We start from the raw sequence: 22,775 nt of genomic DNA, 5'->3' as shown, positions 1-22,775 counted from the left end.
TGGCCTTGAGAACTTTGCTCTGCACTGTTTGGTGACTAGCCTAACAAATTGATGTCCTGTGTGCACATCCACAGCAGCTGTAAACCCTACAGCTTTATGAGGAAGCTATGTAGTAAATCCAGGGCTCAGCAGCCTTCAAGGAAGGCTGCACAAAGCTTTTCTGCATCAGAAGTTTTTCATGTTTATGAATGCAGCTATAGCCAGGAGGTGCTGCTGCTTGGACCCAAAATATCACTGAATGCTTTACTGGCCATGTCTTTCATCTGTGTTAGATGCTCCTAACTTCTGGAAAGCTTTGTTTGGTTCAGGGAGAGCAGCTTGCCTCTGATTTTCCCAGGAGTCAGTGGTTTGCAGTCTTCATGGGCCTGGGTTGCTGAGGCTTGTGCCATGAGTTGCTGAATCTTGTAGTAAATCACTTGGTGGATCCCTGCTTCTCAGGAGGTGCTGCTGCTTGGACCCAAAATATCACTGAATGCTTTACTGGCCACGTCTTTCATCTGTGCTAGATGCTCCTAACTTCTGGAAAGCTTTGTTTGGTTCAGGGAGAGCAGCTTGCCTCTGATTTTCCCAGGAGTCAGTGGTTTGCAGTCTTCATGGGCCTGGGTTGCTGAGGCTTGTGCCATGAGTTGTAATCCTGCTTCTGTCAGGATGCTGAAAAAAATCAGTTTTCTAGATGCTTTTAGCCTCATTCAGTGTTCTTCAGGAATGTCCATTCTATGTCATGTTCACTTAAAAAAAGGTGCTACCACTACCTGGTTTGGTCACAGATTGAGTGGGGATTTCTGCTTCCTACCTCTTCTATCAGTTTTGAAAGCTTCTCACCTTGATTTTGTTTTCACAGCATTTTTGTTTGCTAGCTACCTTACTATCTCAGCTGGATTATATCCAAGTCTGACATGGGACTGAATTTCAATTTTGTTTATTTTTTTTTAACTTCAGAACAGGGAAATAAATTTGTGCTTGAAAAATAACATCACAAATCTTTATTGTGGGGTGTTTTCTTTGAGATGACCTACATACTTGGCAGCAGTCAAAGCTGACTATAGCCATGATGAAGTAGTTAAGCAGAAGCTGTTGGCTGATATTCTCAAACATTTAGGTGCCACAATCTGTTCAGTTTTTCCCCAAAATGCTTGTATGCTTTCTACCTTTGCTGTATTTGTGGTGCTGATGATTCCTAGGCAGCTCTAATTTTCCAGCAGTGAAGTAATGAAGTGATAAGGTAGTGGAGGGCTTGCTCACTCTTATTCCTGCAAAACTGATGCTGTTTAAAACAGTGTAATAAATACATGTACTGTAGCCTTGAAGGAAAGCTCACCACAGGAGGAACTGAAGACAGTGTACTTGTTTAGTGTTTATTATGAAGGATTTGTAACTCTTCCTAGAAAGAGTACAGAACCTGTAAGTGAAAACAATACGAGCATTATTTCAGTTTGGGACCACGTTTTCAAAGTGTAGTACAGTTTCAGTACATAAATTAAGCATGGAACTAGCAGATTTGTGGTAGTTCCTTGCTTGTAAGGGAAAATCAACTGCATGCTTGCCTTAGAATAACTTAGAATAACTTCTGTATTAAAACCAAAAAGGGCTTTCCCAAATATTTGGGAGCTCAAACCAGAAATATTGCCAAAACCTGAAACTTGCCCATATCATTGGCTGAAGAATCACTCTTGAACTGACCAAAACAACCTAAATTCATTCCTTTGTGTTGGATGTTTCTACAGAAGGTATTATTATGACCCCTTGAATGAAATCACTGCCTCAGATTCACTGAATTTGTGGTTCAGTTGTTTGTATTCCTCTTACCTTGCCTGTCCTTCAAAAGAAATGTGTTCAAATCTGAAATTCAGATTTAAATACCCCAACTTTTTAAATTATTTCAGGCAGAACTACACTATTACAACTCTTGGAAAATATATTCCTGCTCTTACTAGAAGTCTGATGCAATGAAGATTTTGTGTCTAGGTAAAGATTCATTGTGAACTTTATGGAATGATAAGTTTTAAGTACCTGCAGTGAGGTTAATAAAATATTAAAAGTGGATCTTGTTTACTTTCCTCCTCTTCATACCTGAACAACTTAAGTCACTAAGTCTGAACAAACAAAATGCCTGTTTTCATGTTTCAATTTTTGCACTAAAAAGCTTAAATTACAGAAGGGTTCTTCTGAATTTGAGTGGCTTGTGGAAGGTGTATATATTTTGCTATGCTCCATATAAAAATCCTGTTTTACAATCAGATTTCTTTCCTATCAATATATATACTGTAAATTGGACAGTTTTATTCACCCAAATCAGTTTGTTCTTGATCCTGAAGAACCTGTGGCTCAGGTTTCATAGATCAGCTTTTGATGCCTTTTATTTCTTAATTCTTCATTTGCCAAGTAAAAACACTTTTATTTATTGAATGGTAACAGTTGCCAGTGTATTTAAAACAGAACCTTCACCAAGATAGTGCTGTTCTCTTTAAAAAAAAAATGTGTTTGCATTTTGATCAAAATGTAAGATGTGGGTTTTTAAATTGGAATGTTACAGACACAGGTATTCACCAGCTAAGAAAGCAGTGTGTGTTGCTTGGAAACAGATAAGAAAATTATTCTCTTTGTTGTCTTCCCAAGCCCCAGTGTTTTATTGAAGCCCATGTTCCCAGGAAATCTAAACAGATGCAACCCCACTTATGAAAGAAACTCAGTGCTGTGAAAGAATTTTAGAAAAATACTTAAGGTACAAATTCACTGCACTGCTAAGAATGGAAAGAGAGTTGTTGGAGATGGCCTGATGCTTCAGAGGAGCAAACACCTGCTAAAGGGTGCATAATACAATTCTTAATTATTCTTGCTGACAATCTATATCATGTTTTCCTTTAGGAGAGATTCTGGAGTAACCTCTGTGATGGGAGATCTGAAATAAGACATACTCTAATACTGAAGCCAGAGGGGCACAGTAATGCTTCACTTTCTCAGACATGCTCTGCAAGTGTTTTGTTTTGGGGGCTGGAGGAGTTCATTTGCAAGAAATAGAATTACTATTTTTTTTATTTTATTTTGCAGTTCCTTGCAGAAGTGAAGATACAAGTCAGGCTCTTTGCAGGGCTAAGTTACCTGATCACATACAGTGAATACCCATGGCTTTTGATAACCAGAATATCTCATGAGGATACTAAGTAGTGAAGAGTCCACACGTATAAACCTATCTCCTCAAAATTCTTGATTTTCAACATGAAAGGGAAGAGAAACTTGCTGCTGCATATTCTAAGCTGTAGCCAGGTAAAAGATTGGTCTTCAGAATTTCAGAGTTATCCCCCTAGAAACTGCTGAGGTATTTATAGAGGGAGTTTCAGGCCCTGGAGTCTGGTGCCTACAGGCAGAAGTCTGTATGTGCCATCTGCATAAGCATGCATAGGTTTCATTTATAAGGAAAGAGTTATTTTAATTTCTTCATCTATTAATCCATCTGATTCAACCTGTTGGTAATTTGGATGGCCCTGTAGAGGTTGGTCCTTAACCCTGGGGCATTTGAGATCTGTAAAGTCCTTCTAGTGCCTATGACTATGATAGAAATCTTTCTGAGCACATACTGCACATATATAGAAGAGGCTGATGTGGCTTCCCTGATTTCTGTGATTACCATGAATTATTTTAAAAGAAATTAAAAGGTATTCTTTGTGCTTTTAAGACAATAAACCCACTCTGCCTACGGTTGTTGGAATTTCCTGGACTTGAAGAACAGCACACTGTTTACAATGAGCTTGTCACTAATTTCAGTGGTACTTATGAAGGCTTTTGCTATTGAAACAGAGAGCACGTGTACCTGTGGTAGCTTCCCTCAGGAAAAATGTGAAGGGTCGGTCTGCTTTGAAAACAGGAGCTCGAGATCTTTTTAGCAACACCATTGCTGCAATGCAACAAAGAAAAGATTAGTAAAAGTGTCCATTTTCATTCTATTTTCTCTACAGTGGCCTCACTCTGATGTTTAGTACCATGAGTTTTGAGTTGCTGCTCTGCTTTAAGAATAAAACAACTATTTTATCCATCAGTGAAGTTGGTCTGGGTGAATGAACAAGTGTTGTGAGACTATTGTGTGTGTTTTGTTGCTGAAGTGAGTCCTCCTGGCTTTGGATTTTAAAGGTTGTGTGATTTTTGTTGTTATCACAGCCCTAACTCTGTTAATGTCATGCCATGCTACTGCCTTGCCTGTTAGCCAATTCCTAGCTATGCTGTTCTGGTTAAAAAAAAGATAAGCAAGGCACAAGTACAGTCCCTTTTCTAAATGGGAGGCCAAGAGCAGAGAAATACCTGTGTCACCTTGGAATTTCTCTGTTGGAGCTCTCAACAAAACCTAAGTATCCTCTGTCTCAGTTTATGCCTATCTTTCTCCTCTCTGGTTGTGGGTTGATGGAGGTTAAATAAAGCATCCTTAATTATGATGCTTCAGCTATTATTAAAATACCTATTTAAAAAATAAATTTTTCCTTGTAGTTATAAAGTATTAAGAATACATTGTCAAAAAAACCACTAAAATCTCCAGATTTGGATTATTTTTTTAATGAGCAGTTAAAACAATGAGACTCAACTGAGAATTCAAGTAAGACTCGACTCAGGTAAGACAAGGGAAACTAAAAACCAGGGGTTTTATTTGGTAAGGCTCATGTGATTAAAAAAAAGAGGGGAGGGTGTGATTGTCCAGCTTAATAATTTTAGTTCCCCTGTTTTGTGTAAATTGTGATGGAGGATTTCTGTTGAGATCTCATTCAGCTTATGAAGGTCATTATTCTGTAGTCCATAGCTGAGGTTTCCCTCTGAACCTTCCCACGCAGCCAGCCCCAGCTGCTTATGTGGAAATGATCTGTTAGCAGAAGCTACTGCACACAGAAGTCACACTTTTGAAGTATGTAAGAAACAAATCTCTCTTTATCTTCATGAGGACAAAACTTTCCCATCGTTACCTTCAATGCTATCAAAGAAATAATCTAAAAAACCCAAACTCTGTAACAGTTCAGCAGCTATAAATAAAATGTTAGTAACCTTTTTCCATTCTTTGCTTATATGATCTGACCAAACAGATTTAATCAACAGAAAAGTTAAGTAGTTTATTTTCTCAAACTGGATTTTTCCTGGGCTGGTAGAGCTGGTTTCACTTGAGCCTTTACATGTTAGTCTGAGATCCAAAATTAAAGGGTTCCAAGGGATAATTACAAAGGGTAAAATGAAAGCGTGTTAAATATAGAAGTTTAAATTTAGGGTAGCATAAGTTTAAAAGCTAGCATGCTTGCTTTTAAAAAAAGAGACTAGTAGTTGTTTCTGTATTAATTAATTCTCATTTCTGGGACTTAAGTCTTTATTTGATTTACCTGTAGCTCCTGATGCCTTCGTGCCATCTTCTGTTATTTCAATCTCTGCTTTGTGTATAGCTTCTGAAATATAAAGACTGTCTTGCTCTGCAAAATGCCAGAAATTAGCAGTTATTTTATGAAATTCATAGCAAAGACTTTTTTAAAAATTATTATTTAGAATGTTTTAACCTTTTTTTCCTGCAGAATCTAAGACTGAATCCATTTCAGACAGGCAACTAATGCAATGATTGAAACTGAAAAGCTGTTAAGTTTGGCTGTGGCAAAGGATTCCAGTCCCTTGGATTTTAACTGGAGCAGCAGTAGCTGCATCATTCCCTGGTGCTGCTGGACAAATAGTGGTGTGTGCCTGGCATCTGCTCTAGTCTATGCTTAAGGTAATAATAATTTAAAAATCTAAAATATTAAGATAGAACTGCTTACAAAATACTTAATGCTTAGTAGAAGGAATATAATTTTAGGTAATGTTTAGCTTTCAAGGAGTTCACTGCAAGATTCTATGATTCTAAGGATTTGAAGTACATGCTCTCCACCTCACTACCTGTGAACTAATGCTGAACACAATATCTGTCAGAAATTCCTCTCACTGGCTCCTTCAGCACATGTTCAGACAGAGAGCAGAATAAATCTGCCTTTCAGTTGCTTTTCCTGTGTCTAGCTTCCACATTAGAGATCAGTTCTAATTTGGATGCAACTCCTGACTTTTCATACGTGTGACTAGCAGAGATAAACACAGGCAGCATGAACACCTAAGATAGCTTAATATTCAGGAATTTTTAGCACAGCTTGTAGCTGAGATAGCATGACTACTTTGTTTCTGGAACAGTGTGACCTGATATGCAGGGAGCTGGAATAAGCTAGAACACTGGTGTGCCTTGAACTTATCTGCCTAAACATGTCCTGTGTCACAGTCAGTGTGGCTGAAGGCCCAACTGCCTCTGGGCTTCCATGTGGAGTGTGGGTCCAGTGAAGTTCTGAGGAAAGAATCACTACTGTGAACACAAAGTTGGGGTATTTTTCTACTCACATTCACTTATTCTTTCATCTTTGTGACTATTTCCCCACTGGATGGGCAGCAGTGGACTGAATGCTGAGTGGGAATTACTAGTTTGAGAGGTCTCCAGGTTGAGGTGGAAAGTAAGGGAATGTGGTGGGACTAAAAACTAATTAACACAGTGGGGGCAATGAATGCACTGAGGAGCTGTTGGAAGGGAAATTGCAGAAAAACTGCTCTTCAGGGAGAAAGGATGAGACTCCCACATAAAATGGAGCTTGGAAAAAGGAGATACATACCAAGGAAAGTGTAACAAATCTGCTTCTCCACAGCTGATGGTGGAGGGCAGAAAACAGGGAAGGTTAAGGGGTTTTTTTCTTGTCTAAATCTGAGGATCAAATCTGACATAGGTGAAAAGAAGGAAATAATAAAAAAAGTGTTTTATATGCTTCTATCTGAATTTTGTCCAGCCAAAAATCTGGGATGGAAACAAGACAAAATGGGGGAGAGGCAGAGTTTTTTAAACTAGATAAATTTAACACATTTTGGAGGGGGAAGAGGGGGGGGAAATAGAAGCTTTCAGGCATAAAGAAGCTATTCCAGGTCTTAAATGAAGTAACACATTTGTCAAAATAGTGGGCAGTAACAATTTTAACATGCATCTCTTTGCAGTTTGAGACATCCACTGCAGTAGAACAATGCTATGTTCAATTTTAAAAGCAGCATAAAAAAAAATTGCCAGTCATGTGTCTTCTGAGGTTCATCTCAGGAAAGCAAGTTTTCTGTAAAGCAGCTTTGTCCAAATGGGAGGAATTTCATTTATTCACTCACACACACAAGAATTGCATGAGCTCTCTGCATCCATCTGGGCAGATTCTGCCTCAAGTCTTTGCTATGAGGAGAAGTGACTAAGGCTCAAATAATTTGTGTTGCCAGAAGTAATCAAAAGAAAAAACAATAATTTGAATTCTTTTTGTATTTAATATTAAGTAGGAATAAAAACTTCTCAAGGAGCAGAATGACTAAGGCTCAAATAATTTGTGTTGCTAGAAGTAGTCAAAAGAAAAAGAAAAACCAATAATTTGGGTTCTTTTTGTATTTAAGTAGGAATAAAAACTTCCCAAGGAGCAGAGTAATTTCAGACTTCCAAAACAAAGACAGCTGTGAACTCTAACACTAATATTTGAGTGAAGGGAAAGTATAATTTAGTCCACTGGTCACTGGATTAGCAAGAGAACATGGCATGGACACACATCAATATTGGCTTGCAGTGTCAGGAGCTGGAATGCAGACTTGTTGGACCAGCATCCCTATTTAAAAACAGGAATAGGAATGCAAGTTGTGCTAATGTATCCTAAATTTCTGAATAAAGAACTGTTTTCCAGGCCTATGCTGTCCTAGAGAGTTTTGATCTTAAAAAAGAGGAGGAAAAGAAACCCCAAGACCCAAACCAACCCTGTTCCTCTCAGATTCTCCTTCCCTGCCAAGCAGCAGCTCCAAATACAATTGGACAATACAATAGTAAGTAGAAGAGTTGAGTGTGAGCTGTGTTTTAGAGTTTCACAGAATACAATGAGTTTAGAAGGCCCAGGTCTACTGAATCATTCAAATGTGAGAGTCTACAATCATTGGGTCAATGATCATTTTTATTCAGCCAAGCCTCTTACCTGAAATGCCTTTAAAATTAGCAGTGTTGGGGTCAAATGCATCTCTAATTCCCAAGGCATAAAAAACTGTCTTTAGGTCAAAAAGGCTTTGAATACTGAACCTGAAATTAATAAGATAGATCTCCTTTAAATGCTGGATTTGTAGTTTCATAGAGCTAAAAAGGTAGAACAGATGCAATTTATTTCAAGCCTTTGCATTTCATCCATCTATTTCTGTACAAGTCCAATGTGTTCTGTCTGATTAAAGTGTACTTTGCAGAAAAGCAACTCATCTTCCTCTGAAGATACTAGCAGAAAGAATCCCTTGCCTCCATCTCCTGCAATCAGACCACCTCTCAGTCTTCTTGACACATGAACTCTGCATTTCCCCAAATTTCTCTCTTGGATCCTTACAGGATTCTTGTACCCCATACAAATTTTAAGTAAAAGCTGCAGGATCAACTAAAACACTTGTTTTTTTTAAAACAATACAGAGCATATGAGAAACTTTTGGCCTTCCCAGCTCACCTCTTCATGGCTTAAGAAATATTAGAGCTTTTCTGATCATGTGATGAATAACAAAACTGAAAGCATCTCATTTGGTTTGGCCTCACACGTTGCTTGTGTCACACAGAACTCTGACAACTGCAGTACTGAAAATATCTTGGTGTGTTAATGTTGCTTACCTAGGTAGAAAAATGTCCATCTTTGTTCTCTTTAAGCTGTTGGCCCAGAGGGTTATGGTTTTGGCAGAAAGGTGAGACTCAATCTGGGCCAAAGGTGTCCTTTTGTGGCTGGGAAGCAGCAGGAACATGCTGAGTTTCTCACCTAGGTAGGGTAACTCAACCACACTGAAACTCTCCAGAGCTGCAGTTTGGAACTGGCCTGTGGGTAGGCAAATATACATCTTATTTCATTGCTCAAGTGGGGGAAAAAACCCAAAACCCACAACAAAAGCCTGGGTCAACAGGCAGTTCAGAAGCCTAATGACAGAATATAAAAGGTTCTCTCTAATCCATGGGCTTTTGGAGCCAGCTCAGGTTGCTCTTAACTCACAACAGTAGCTCCTCTAACAGAGCTGATTGTGCCAAAACAAACAAATAAATCAATTAATCTGCATGTATCTTGGCAGAAAAATGCCAATTACAGTGATAGTACCTGAAGCACTGTCTGAACAGAGCATGGATGTTTTATTACTTTCTTACAGTAGTAGCTGTTCTCCTTTCTCAGAGTTTAAAAGACATCACAGAGGCAATGACAGTAACTTTATGGTGACTGTTCCTGCAATGCTTGTTCTTTGAATAAGCTTACCATTTTCTGATAAAAAAGTCACTACTGAGAGAAATTAACCCTCCCCCCCCCAAAAAAGAGTGCCCTATTGAATTAATTGAAATCTACTTTGCCTCATGTTTCTCTATTTACTACCTTTAAAAATCAATTTTAACCTTATTTCAAGAAACAAATAGGTACATTAAACAATAAAGTAGTTAGGCTTATGCTTATTAAAGCACCACATTTCTTATGTTTGAAAATCTAGGCCTAAAAGGTATCAAAATTAGATGAAGGTTGTAGAAACTAGCCTCAAAAGTAAGAGCTGGTGGGCTTCTGACCATGTAATTACTTATACAACAATTTGTAACAGCCATTTAAAAGTACCATTTTAATGCCATATTTCAATGAACAATTAGTCCAGGCATTTCTAATGGACTTTGTTAAACAGCAGAACAGATTCAATTATCACAATTTCACTTTCTTCATTTTTTTCATCTAAAGAAATAGCATTTCAGAAACACTCAGCAACATTTAGCAGGCCAGGAGTTAAAGACATGTTGCAAGCAAATGATTTAGCATTGCCATTGCTTCAGGTCATCTAAAATACTTCATCTAATCCCTCTTCACCAAGCTGTAGGAGCTCTATCTTCAAGGGCAGATACTTCAGCTTTTTGAAGCAGTGATTGTAAATCACAGAATATAAATATATATAAAAAAAATATATAAATGACAGAATAACACCTAAATATTTGCCAATAAATAAGCAGCAATAGGATGTCCCAAATGTTGAGTGTAAAACGTGTTAGTTTTGCAGATCTGGATGAGATAGGACTCTGATCTGTTTTAGCAGAGGACTTTAGAGCCCTAATGGCTCAATGGTTGGACTTGATCTTAAAGTTCTCTTCCAACCTAAAGGATTCTATGATTCTATGACTCATTAAGTGTTGATTATTCTGCTAGATTAAGTTTTAAGCTCTGAGATCAGCCCTACCTCCATGCAACGTGGGGAGGGAACTGCATGGCTGAAAACACCTCCCAGCACAAGGATCACTTTGCCAAGAAAAGACCTTCTGGTTTGTAATGGGCAAGGAGAAAAGATTTACACTGGTAGTGCACTGGGCATAGTGGTTTCCTCTGTGGGCATGCTGATATTTTGAAGTCAGCATGTTGTGCCCAAAGATTACACAGATCTTACTTGTTAATTAGAAAGCAAATCAAAGACTTGAGATTATGGAGTGAGAATGTTTAGCTCTCATCATCTGAACTGCTTTTGAGCATCCCATAAGAATTATATATATATGCTAAATCAGTGCTCAAATACAGTTAACAAATAGCTTGGAAAAATGAAGATGTAAATTAGCTGCAGTGTTTATAAGGCTTGTGTAAATAGTAATGTTGACGTTTTCTTGGAGCAGTGTTAATTATTCCTGGGCTGATTTGTGCTGCATATGGGCATGTTAAAAGGATAAAAAAATGTTGTAAATACTGAGGTCAACAACAGGCCACAGCTAATCTTTCTCACTCTGTTTTTATCCTGGTGGTAAAGAGCTGCTGTAAGTTGATAATGAAGGAAGGTTATCTCATGCCTCTGTTTTGCTGTAGTAGTCCTGTGTTTTGTATTAATTTCAAACTGATTTGTTAGAAAAGTTTCTAGCCCTTCTAGTGACAAAGACTGAATTTGCCCTGTCAAATCTGACAATCAGCAAACTCTAAATGATCCCTCTCATTTCAACTCTTCTCAAAAGTCTCTCCAGTTGAGTGACTCATGTATTTCAGACCGAATGAAAAAGTAATTCCAGTATTTTGGTGAACTTTTGGGTTTTGTGTAAATATTTAATGATTCAGCTACCTACCTAAGGACTCTAGGATGAAGTTCTTGTGTTTAGGCAAATGGTCAGAGGAGCACAACTGACAATTTCTCATCAAGCTTGCAAGGGCTCAGGTGCAAATATATGTTGGGTTTGCAGCTCAGCTGCTGAATTTCTGATCTCAGGTCTTTTCCCAGGATGTCCACTTGTCATTTTAGACACTGGGCATTTTAGATCTCTCATTTCTTTGTCTCACTCTACTAAAAGTCTGGAGACAAAGTCTCTTCCTGAGATAATAGGTGTGTTTTAGTCCCAAGAAACTTGTTTATTTGACTGAATAACTCCTGAAGCAGCAAAGGGAAATGCTATTCCAGGTTTCACAAGTAGCAAAGACCCTGCAGTGAGCCAGTGGTACAAAATAAGGGAGCTGAAAGACCACAAGTTGGTGTTGTAGCTTTTCTTGCTCAACAATACAAATGACAAGGTGTAGGGCTTTGGAAAGGGGAACTCTGCATGCCTGAGTCTCTGTGGTCTACTGCCTGCCTGATGTGACTGTTGCACAGAAAAGGAAAATTATTGAGTCATATAAACAAGAGAAAACAGAAGGAAGAATGGTGCTGCTGAAGACTGTGAACTTTTTTCTTTTTAGATTCATCCCAATTAACTGGAACTGATAGACAAGGAATAATCTGATGATAAAGCAAAGGACAGTGGTGAGGTTCCTAAAGGAAATAAGGAAAGAACAGGAGGCACTATAACACCAGAGACAGAAACAAAGTTTGAACTACTTGGGAGACACAAATAATAATTTGCTGCCTGGATTATCACCACTCCAGAGTATGAAAATAATTTGGATGTGCCACACACACGTGGCAGCAAAGATTTTTAATAGACCTTATGGATTTAGTTGTGTCCCATGACTGGAAAATGGGAGTATATTCATAATGGAAAAGTGTTCTGGGAAATTTTAGGTCATTGGGAAGTTTTAGAACATACTCTGGAGGAAAGAATAATCAAATAACAGAGGCATACAGAAAGTGAGATAAATTGCACCATCAGGTGGACCCTAGCAAACAAATCTATAAACTCTTCTGACTTGCTAACTAATTTGCTAAAAAGGCAGAGATCCAGCCAGCTAGTTTTAAGTAAAATATTAAACATAGTTTCACTCTGGCACTATTTACAGTTAGAAGTGACAACACTTAGAGCAAGAAATGAAAGGCAAAGAGCAGCCCCTTGAAAGGGAAACTACAACAAGCCAAGTTAAAAGGGGTGCTCCAGGGCTGGAAGGAGGTTACCAGTGGCCATCCAAAGTATTGCCAACACTCAAGATTTTCCCCAAAGACAGTGAGGTTACTGTGATGACTGGAGTGGTGGAAATCAAATGATGGCTCAAAGCCACAAAAAAAAAGTATGTGCCTGTGGAGATTTTCTTCCCCTTGATATACCTGGGACTCATCAGGTGGAAGAAGATGGACAAAGAAAAAACGCCCAGATGGAGTCAACCTTGAGTAACCACCCTGAGCTGAATCTGCAGAGCACTGCACAAGGTACTTTCAGCAAGTCATAGAAATACTAAGACCATTTTATGATATAACTTCATGAAAAGTATTCTGTACATTCCTGGTCACCTGTTTTTAAAAGAGATTCATTTAAATTGGAAAAGTGCAGAAAAGGACTAGCAGAGAACTGAATGTTAATTTTTATTTAAATAGATTAGAAGAGCCTGGCATCTTCAGCTTAGCTAACAGAAAATTGAGAGGCAGCTTGGTGACTGGCAAATACATTTGACAGTAAATATCTAAGCTGGAGAGAAGCTATTTAACTTAAAGGACAAAGCTGGCATGATACAAAGAGATATGAATTGATCTTGGAAAAAATGAGGCTTGAAATTAAGAAGGATTTTACCCAGGTGCCGTTTTGAAATTCAGGGTAGAAAGGAAACGTGCTTTTTATATTTTGAAAGAGATTGTAGAGATAAATGGAAGAATTTATTCCTGGTGGTAGAAAATGAAGCCTAAATCCTTCTGTAAGTAACCCACATACTCCAGGCCTTTGAAAGGAGCATACACTATATTCATATAATATACAAATAAGTGTTTTATTTGTATTTATGCTGTTTTAAGCCCATGATGAAGGCATCCACTGATTGGGTATAAGGGTCATAAAAAATTGTCTCCCCTTTGTTGCAGAATTTGGCACTGAAGATTGACAGTTTTATCCCAAAGCCTTGGAGAAAGCCTGTGACAGGAGGGGTGTGTGTGCAGTGCTGGTGCTCCTGGTGATATTGTCCTCCCTCTGGTGCTCACACACTCAAGGGACCAACAGTGACCAGGCTGAAGGGCCTGGAATTTCTTACCCACCCCACAAATCAAATTGGTAGGAGCTTGATCTTGTTACACTCTTAAGTGCTGCTCTGTCATAGGACCAGATGTACTTCCTAGGGTCCTCTCTTCCCAGGCAGCTCTATTTAACAAGCTCCCCACTACTGCAACAGACTTTGTATACCAAGATTCCTCCAGTCTCTCCTCTTTCCTTCTCCTGACACGTTCTCTTGGTGCCTTTTGGTTGTTTGCTATAGCTGCTGAGTTTGTTATGCAGTGCTGGGAGCTGCTGGTCTGTGGGAGGGGGTGTGGATGGTAGATATTTTAGAAACCATTTCAAACTCTGGATCTGATTTGGGATTGCCTGGCAGTATAAGGTGTCAATTGAGTCACCCAGGTGGCCTCTTCTTTTGATGGGGTTTCTTCTGAGACTTCTCCAATAAGACATCTTGGTGTGGTAGCTGTGGAAATGAAAGGAGTAAACCTGTCCATGTACTATACCGTAGTTGACTTCGGCCGTGTGATGCATCGTGGGCACCTTCAGGGTGGAGCCCTCTGCTGTGGTAAAAGGCAACATCTGGGTATCCAGGAAGGAAAACTTCTTCTGCCACGTGCTTTTGAAGGACATGGTGCTCACCAGGGTGACCTGGCCAGGTGGTGACCCAGCGCTCTCCAGTGGCATGCCATGCACGTCCCCATCTGCATGGAAGAGAGGTGGGGAGGGGACACAAGCCATCCTACTCCCCCAGGCCTAAAGACCTGGTTGGTGTGGGTAAAGAAAGCAAGCTGGGACCACTCTCCAGCCCCAAGGGCAAGAGGCACAACTTATAAAGCACTGCTAAGCTCTCTGCCTTCCCCTCCCCATTTACACATGGACTGGATTGGGGTTGCCTGTTGGTACATGCTGTCCCCTGAGCCAAGCTCAAATCAGTCAACACTGAGGGCCAAGGGTGTACCAGGGCTCAGCTGCTCACCAGACAGCATGGATGGCAGCAGCCCACTGCTTAGCACCATGCTCTGGCTCTAACTGCTCTTCTGGCTCTAAATGTGCCCACATGTATCTTGCAGGGGTTCATCTTTGGTGCCAGAAATCCCTCATGAAACTGATTCATGCTTACAGATTGCTTTATGAAATAACTAAGTCAACTTAAGCTCATATCCTAATCCTCCCTCTCTCTTGTTTAACTGGCACTTCGACTGATCTTGCTTTGAGTATCTCAAAGATTTTTGAAAATGGGATCCACTTTCAATTCACTGATACTCATAGAAGGACCCCAGTATGAACTCCCATGCTTCTAGAACAATGCTTTTCTGTCATGAAGCTGGATCACTTATTACAGTTCATTTGAGCAGGAGGTATTTTTTCTCCCAATAGCAGCTTTACTCTGTGTGTTTAACATCACTTTACATGTTGATGGCCCAATCAACAATCAAGTAACTTAAGTCAATGGGGCAAATTGGGGATTGATTTGATCTGCTGCTTCTAAGGACTTACTTGTCCAGTTATTTTTTCATTAACGCAGAATTTAATTTCATTACTTTTCTTGCTTGTGTAGAAAGCAAGTTCATTTTATTTCCCATTTTGACTTCTTAAGCTCAGAGCCTGACTGCTGAGCTCACCAGCCCTGCATGTTCCCCACAGCAGCATGGAAGCATTCAAGGCAGTGAGCTCAGTCCCTGGGGAATTTGGCTGCTCCTCATTAAAACTGAGAACACTACAAAGGATTGCCATTTTAAAAACGAGGGGAACAAGGCCAAGGGGTTACCACCTTGATACTACAAACTTACTTACACTCATATTCAGACCTATTCCAGCTCTTTCCTCACATTAGAAATGAGCATCAGCACAAGGGTGAGATTTCCCAGCTCTCAGCCTTGATTTGAACAACACACAGCATGGCAAAAAGCTTTATGCTTGGCTAAATGCAGGCTCTCTAATTACTCTTATTTTGCACTTTATCCATGTGCAATCACTCTCACGAGCTGTCAGGTTACCTCGGGGGTTTGCTCTTGGGCTGTGGTTCTGTTGGGCTGAGTGAGGTTGGCTGGCTGCAGGGTGCTGTTGGCCCAACGCACAGCATGAGCAGCAAAAACGGGCGAGAGCTGCACGCCGGCGTCCACGAAGAGGGAGCACGTCAGCTGAACCACTGGGCCTTGGCTGGAGTTGGTCTCTCCTTCATCTGCCACCTGCCAGAGGTCCTGCACACCTTCATCTGCCAGGCAGGAGAGAGGGAGAAACTGCAGTTACCACCCTGAAGGCAAGAGCAGCAGAGGTTGCACCAGGGCTCCCATCTCTTCCCTCCAGTCTCCTCTGGAAGTTAAAGCTTTGTAACAACTGAAGCACTTTTGCCTTTATGGGTATTCCTGTCAAAGGTCATGATGCACCAGGCACAGGAAGAATACAACCCACAACAGTGTCTGCTTTTTCTGAAGTACAACTATATTTCCTATTTCAATATTCTTCTTTTTAATTCCTAAGACCCCTCAGACCCTTTCCTAAAAAAATATTCTTTGTCTTATTATTCCCTGATTTGAATGGCTGATTATTCCTTTTAAATGTAGAATTTTGCCCTTGTCAAAAGCTTGAGCTCAGTGTCACTCAAGAAGTCAGTAATGTATTCTCTAATTTGTTGTCTGCTAATGAAAATAGCCAAATATGACCCCAATTTCCTGTTCCTGGGGAGCTCATGGTTTGTGATGGAAAGGTTCACACTGAGGTCACCTTCCAAGGCCTGGGACTTGCACCCAGTCTGAACAATATTGGTGGGCTGTGTCTTCTCCTGTTCACAGTTCAAACCCTTTCAGATACCTCTTGCTGTGCTCTGGGGGAGACTTACATCCAGCCATTAAAAATCTTGTTGAGATTGTGACTTGCCTTTAAAATGTTTTCAGCAGGTTCCTCCTCCCATAAATAAGCTCCCCCTGAGAACTGTGAAATGTCTGGAGCTTACTCTTCTTCAGCAAGACATCAGTATCTCTTGGCTCTGCAGGGCCTCCAGGATCTCTCTACTTTCCCAGGGGAAGCAGCAATGGATGTCCCAATTTCTGTGTGAAACCTGAGCAACAAATTGCCATCCACCATCTCCAGGAGGTGTCTGTAGGGTACCCCTTGCTTCTCTGGGGTGCTGTACACACCTCAGGTGCTCCTCTGCCCTGGCCTGCAATCCTAGGGTGCCCTGGGCAGCCCCAAGGTGTCCAGCTCCACATGGACATGCTGGGCTTGCTGTTACAGCCCTGGCTGGAAATCTTGGCTGCAATCCTAGGGTGCCCTGGGCAGCCCTGAGGTGTCCAGCTCCACATGGACATGGCTGGGCTTGCTGTTACAAGCTTTGTAACATTCCCAGCTGGAAATCTTGGTTTTGACTCCAGGGGGACTTTACACAAAGGCAAGTGTCACCCAGTTTCTCCAGATACCTAAGGCAGTGTTGGAGGGAGGTCATGCTGGGCTTCCACCTGGGACATGGGCAGTCTGGGGGGGCTAGCTGGGGAAAGATCCATCCCCCCTGGACTCATCCCAGGCTGAGGATCAGCTCAAGGACAGGATTGCTGTGAGCCTCCAGCTGCCAGCCAGGTCCCTGATCTCATCAGGGGACTTCTACTGCATTGGTGCAGGTTCTTGATGGTTGGCCCTGATCTTACAAACCTCTTCCAACCTAAAGGGTTCTGTGATTCTGAAAGAGGAGTTTCACATCTACTGATTTCTACCACCCAAGAATCCAGTGTATGTCTTCTGACCTAACAGTGCTCCTTTTATTACCTGCAGGAAGACAAATCACCTAAGGGAATTTTGGGATTAACATTTAGATCTATTACTCTTTAAGGGATAAACTACTGAACTCCTTCAACATATGTCAAGAAAACTCACACGGTCTGAGGTGTAAAGTGCTTTTTTGTGTGTTTTGCATTAGTGCAGGAGCATTTGGCAAGCTCTCTGGAGGATGTGAGCAATCAAAGACAGTAAACTGGAAGCAGATGTTAGCATGAGGTGTGGTATCCTGAGTTTGGAACCTCAGTCCCATCAAAGTGCTTAGCTAACCAAAGTCCTGAATTCTTACTTGGAAAAGAGTTCAAAATTGCTTTTAAATATTCTACCATTGAGGGAATAAAACAGCAAGGAGAAAGCATTTTAAAGCATGTCATTTTTTTTTTGTGCTGTCTAGAGAGACATCCCTTTATACATTGTTTTTCTTAGTACCAGAATAAAGGTGAACAAATCTTCCAAACCTTAAAAGGAGATTACAAGTGCATGTAAGAGCGGATTCTCCGTGAATAGTGAATGAACCATCAATGTTTTCATTGTTTGCAGCCTGCTGAGGTTTTAACCACATCCCTCATTGTTGTTTGAGACAGACCAACAAAACATGAATGCAAACATCTAATGGAATCAAGGAATTCCATCAGACGTGTACATGTGTGATTTAGTTTTACTCATCTGATAGGAAATTTAATCTAAGTATTTATTTTTTTGATTTAAACCATTTGAGTTAGTGGTTTCCTTCTCTGTCACTGGAAACGTGCTCTTATAACCAATGGGAATAGTTTCCATCCTACTTTATTTTCACCTTCATGCATTAATAGCACTGAAAACCAAAGCTCATGTGGTTAGTGGCACAGACAACTAAAATGGAGAGGAGATGTCTGCTGGAGGTGATGTGCCACGTGAGGAGCAAGGCAGCACATCCTCTCCACTTCTCTTTGTTATATTTTGTGCCAGCATCCTTCTCTGAACTTCACTGGGCAACATTATTCTTGCCATTCTTTCTTAATAACCCCTAATGACCTGAAGTGTCAAGACAGATATAATCCTTGGATGAGTTAATGATCAAAATTACCCTGCTGAATTTACAGAAACAGGACTCTTAGATGAAGTATTTCAGCTGCTTATAACATAGATGTCCTGTCCTTGTGTCAGTGCCTGCAACTCTATCTGTGTACATCACCCAGAGTCAGCTCTCACTGCTGTGGGTTTTGAATATCTCTGCTATACAGAACACTGATGGTGACTGAGGCAATTTCTGGCATAAGATGGATAAATTACTGTAGGTTTTATCTTCAGTCTTCATACACCAAAAGTAGATTTTATGCTGAGCAATGGCAGTGCCACCTCTGTGCATTAGTCTTGTATGCAAGCTGCACATTTTGAAGATGAGGCAATCTCCTGCTTTCCATAAACATTGTGCCCATAATGTAAAATAGCTTTTCACATATGATGTGAGATGGCAGGATAATCCACAGCTAAAATGAAAACAGCATCCCTAAGCAAACAATGTTAGATTTTAAGACATCTGCCTTTTCCATCTCCCTTCCAGATTCCCAGTGAGTTTTCCTTCTAGCTTGCTTTAAGGGAAAGCTACAATTGCACCATCCTTCTCTCACTGCACTTATTTCTCTGCCAGTCTCCTTCTAATAACTTTTCAATTTTTTGGCCAGCTGTTATAACATTAGAAAAAGGTGCAAAGTCTTCAAGACAATTCAATTTCTAAAGGTTTCATTAAAATTTGTCAGTGGGCTATGGGAGAAAACGACTGTCCTCTGCCTACCACCTCCTTGCAGAGGCCAGGACACAATAAACCTCTAGGAAACCAGGAGCAATTCTGCTGTTCATGGAAGCAGCTTTTCTAGATGTAGTTGCACTTTGGTGCAGTAGAAGGAAAAGCACTGATCAAGAAGAAAGAGTATTAATAATGTGTGTCAAATACTCCTCTGAGTTTCCTTTGTCCAGCTGATACCTGGCTATCAAAGATGGAGAAAACACTCCTGAGCTGCATCTTGCAGGAGACAGAAGTTTACTATGATGTGTGCAACTGATATCTCCTTAGTAAAGCTCTGAATTTATTACAAAACATAAGACAAGAAGTACTTTTTTTAAAGCAGTACATTACCATGAATATTGTATCCTAGGGCATCCTGCAGCTCCTTAAAGGTATTTCCTTGAGCTCCAAACTGCAGCAGCTCCAAAGCAATTGCCACACTTGCTGGAGAGACTACCAGATTGGTTCTGTTCTCTGCTTCACATACATGCTGGTACAGGTTGATGGCAAATTGAGTCTTCAGCTCTTTCAGCTCATCAGAGGAGATGCAGTTTCCTTTGGTTAAGCAGCAAGCAGACAGGATAAATGTAGAGAAGAAAATGGGTGACATGAAGGCGAGCTGGGAATGCTCTCTACCAGGTAATCATACCTGCAATTAATAATAAAGATATGTTTAGAAAAGCAATAGGCTGGCAGGAAATTTCTCTTTCCATCAGTTCTCATCAGTACAATAGTAATGATCACTGGTAGAATACTAGTCCACATCTACCCAGTGGCTATTGTCATAAAAAACAATCCCAGATGTAGAGAGAACTGAGGTTTCCAGAATATCCCTACAGGATATGTATGGGAATAGCATTCTGGAGAACCCAGTGGTTGACCATTACTGTCCATGGAGCCACTTTAGTGTGGTCTCCATGCTGCTGAGCACCCACAGCTCCTTTCTGTCCTCAGCAGAAAGTCACACCCAGCACTCCTAGAAGGAGTACCCTTTTTGAGGTGCAGGTATCTAACTGGAGGCTCCAGGGTGGACTTTAGATCTAAATTTGCAAAAGGCTGGCTTCCAATTTGCCCCCCAAATATTCCTTCTGTGAAATTTGTCCTGAAGTAATTTGTCCTGTGAAATTTGTCCTGGAAAAAAAAAAAATTGTATTTGCAAAAGACTCCAGTGCTTGCAGCACAAAAATCACTACTTTGGATTTTTATGGGAAAGCAAATATTGGTCAAGGTTATATTAAGACACACTTAGATTCATATTTAAAGGAATAATGCTAACCTGACAGAACAGCTTCCTTGACAGAATTTCACCTTTTGAACATTGTCTGCAAGTATATTTTAAAAAATACCACACTTTCCTTCACTTCAGGATTTCCTACAAATCTTTCTCTGTGCCCTTTGCTCTACAGAGTACCTCTAATGCCTTGTATTTACTCACAGTTAGCTCTGTTAAATTGTCTTGCCTTTCTGTGTCCTTCTGGCTGTCTGAATGGAAGCTGTCTATGTACCTCTTGTCTCCTTCTTTAATAGGTAGTGGAGGAAAGACTAAGTCATGAGACTGCATTTAAAGGGATAGTCAGTGATCAGAGTCTCTGTCGGCGATGTCTGTACCACTCTGTCCAAATTCCTGTAGGCTACAAGCTCTATGGAGAGCCAGGCAAAGCAGCATGCCACTGACCAGCAAATCCAAGGCAAGGAACAAAAAGGTACACATGGAGATAGAGTCAGCCACTTCCTTGCAAGCCCTGCTCCAGCCTCATGAGACTTGTGACCTGCTGGTACTGAGCAAGGCATCTCCTATCTCTCTTCCCACCCCCCTCTTGCTTTTATATGAATTCCATTGATTCCTCTGCCACAAAGGGGAAGAGAAAGGGTTCTCTGTGTACCAGGCACACAGCTACTTTTTTTTCCCCCACTTTGAAACCTTATTCAGAAATCCCATGCAATTAAAATGTCTTTATTTGCCTTTTTTTCTTGTTAATGCCATCCCAAATAGCATGATTTCCATTCACTCTTTAGTTTCCAGAAAGAAAGAAGCAACGAAGTGTTGTGCTTGGAGGAGGTGAAATGAGGAAGAGGTCACTCTGAATGAACCTGAAGCAGAAGAGCTGTGGTGGTGACTGCTTTAAAGGCAGTTGCAGCTGTCCATGGCTTTCTTCATGTGACAGGACTGAATCCTGACCATCACATCCACAGGTTCAGCCTCACAGCTTCACAACAGCACCTTAGGCAAGCAAGGTTTTGGCTTCAAAATGTGTTTAGAACTGCAGCTAACTGATCTTCATAGAGTTTGGCATGATATTTATACACATAGCTATTTTATAACATATGTTCCTGTTGCAGGTGGGAAAGATGACACATGGAAAAAGGTCCCTGCAGTCAGGCACTAGTGTTCAGGTGCTACCATTCCAGCCTTGCAGGGGAGGAGCAGCCACACAGTTTAATTACAGCTTAAAATGACAGAACAGGCACTGATGCTGGGAGCTGGTTGAGGATCTTGGGGTTTAGGCCACATTCCTGCCAGGAAAGATGAAGGGCAAGAATTGGGCCAGTCCCAGCCAAGTACAACAGGCAGGGCTGTAGCTTTTGCCATGGATTTCAGTGGCAGCATCCTCATGCTCAAAGTGCTTAGGAGTTCTGCTGAATTAGGACCTCTCTGTTGAAGTTATCCTTTATAGTGTCCACTGAACTGGAGATGTATTCAGAGGGAATGAAATGGAGGCCACCAAGTGATGTCTTGAAGGGCTTGGAGCTGCCATTAGGTAAATTAACTCTGGTCACTGATGAGAACTGTGAAGCTGGATTTGATGTGAAGTTCTCAAAGGCTCCATGCCCAATAAGACATTTCCTCTGTGCTCTGCTTGATACTCTCCTGGGAATTTATTAAGATTTGGAAGAATGATAGGGAGCCCCTGAAGGTTTTAGGCACTGCTGTCAAAAATTGACATTCAATTCCCAGCTGGCAAAAATCTTCCTATTCAGATTCAGAGTAAGTATTTGTGCAAGATGTAATTGAAAATGAGACCCAGTGTAACTGTGGTGTATAAACAGCATCATTTCTGTGGGAAAGGGAAAAAAATGAATTCTGCATCATGTCTCCTACAGAGGGGACTTAGAAATCAGGGTGCTTGTTTCAAATCCTCCCTCTCTGCACCTGATTTAGGAAGAGAAAGATTTGGATGGATCTTAGCAGGAATAAAAAGAAAAGTATTTGTGGACAAGGAGAGAGGGTTTAAGAAAACTAAAAATGAATCAATGCTATTCAAAGTGGCTGTGGGGAATAAAAAATACACTTGACATCTAATGAATAAAAAAGAAGATGCATTAATGAATGATTAGAAAGCTAAAAGGCAGTAGAAAGAAGGAAGAGTCAGTGAAACTAGCTGTGGCTAAAAAACAAGTGATAAAATACTAGAAGTCAAGACCCAGGATTCTCACACCCCTTCAGTTTAGCAGCCTAAGTTTTAAGTTTCTCTTCCCCAAACTGGGATCCAAAGCCAAGAAATGAGTGTCCAAGGAGAAGCTGATGGCACGTGGGGGTGAGTCAGGAATCTGAGCTTGCTAAGTGAGTTCAGGGAGCCAGGAGCTGATTTGTCCAAGTATTGGTGGCTTGGGGCATAGAATAGGGGCTGCAAACCAAACCCCAAACCAAAAAGGCCCAGTACAGAAATTCCAGGTCAGAAGAGAGGTGTTCTGGACCTACAGAGGTGTTAGGGTGGGGTTGCTGTGGAGAAGGGGAATTTCTGACTCTTTTTAGGGGTTTTTTTTCCAGAGTCTTTAATCTTGCCTCTGTCCCAGTTTAGGCATCACATCCTTCTTTGGGTCTTAATCTGGGGATGCAGCACAAGGCACTGA

General features: G+C 40.8%; 1 protein-coding gene across 1 annotated transcript; it reads right to left on the bottom strand.

Annotated features, from left to right (window-relative positions):
• Positions 1-1,358: 1,358 nt before the first annotated feature.
• On the bottom strand, positions 1,359-19,533 carry SERPINE3 (serpin peptidase inhibitor, clade E (nexin, plasminogen activator inhibitor type 1), member 3). Its single transcript, XM_008935128.1, has 8 exons — positions 19,275-19,533; positions 15,388-15,605; positions 13,894-14,143; positions 8,675-8,873; positions 8,010-8,110; positions 5,349-5,435; positions 3,809-3,892; positions 1,359-1,381 (listed from the first exon to the last, which is right to left on the bottom strand). The coding sequence occupies exons 1-8, from the start codon at positions 19,531-19,533 to the stop codon at positions 1,359-1,361; spliced, it is 1,221 nt and encodes a 406-aa protein (XP_008933376.1).
• Between the last annotated feature and the right edge of the window lie 3,242 nt (positions 19,534-22,775).

Source organism: Merops nubicus, unplaced genomic scaffold (genome assembly GCF_000691845.1).
Source record: "Merops nubicus isolate BGI_N331 unplaced genomic scaffold, ASM69184v1 scaffold450, whole genome shotgun sequence".
Classification (NCBI taxonomy): Eukaryota; Metazoa; Chordata; class Aves; order Coraciiformes; family Meropidae; genus Merops; species Merops nubicus.
This window is presented reverse-complemented; position numbering and strand designations above follow the sequence as displayed.

Bases quoted from the DNA above. Each gene is read 5' to 3' on its own strand.
- SERPINE3 (XM_008935128.1), bottom strand. From the start codon at position 19,533: ATGTCACCCATTTTCTTCTCTACATTTATCCTGTCTGCTTGCTGCTTA. The intron at 8,111-8,674 runs GTAAGCAACATT...TATTAATTTCAG, and splicing joins ATGGACATTTTTCTACCTAG to GTTCAGTATTCAAAGCCTTT. The intron at 3,893-5,348 runs GTAAATCAAATA...GTTGCATTGCAG, and splicing joins GAAGGCATCAGGAGCTACAG to CAATGGTGTTGCTAAAAAGA.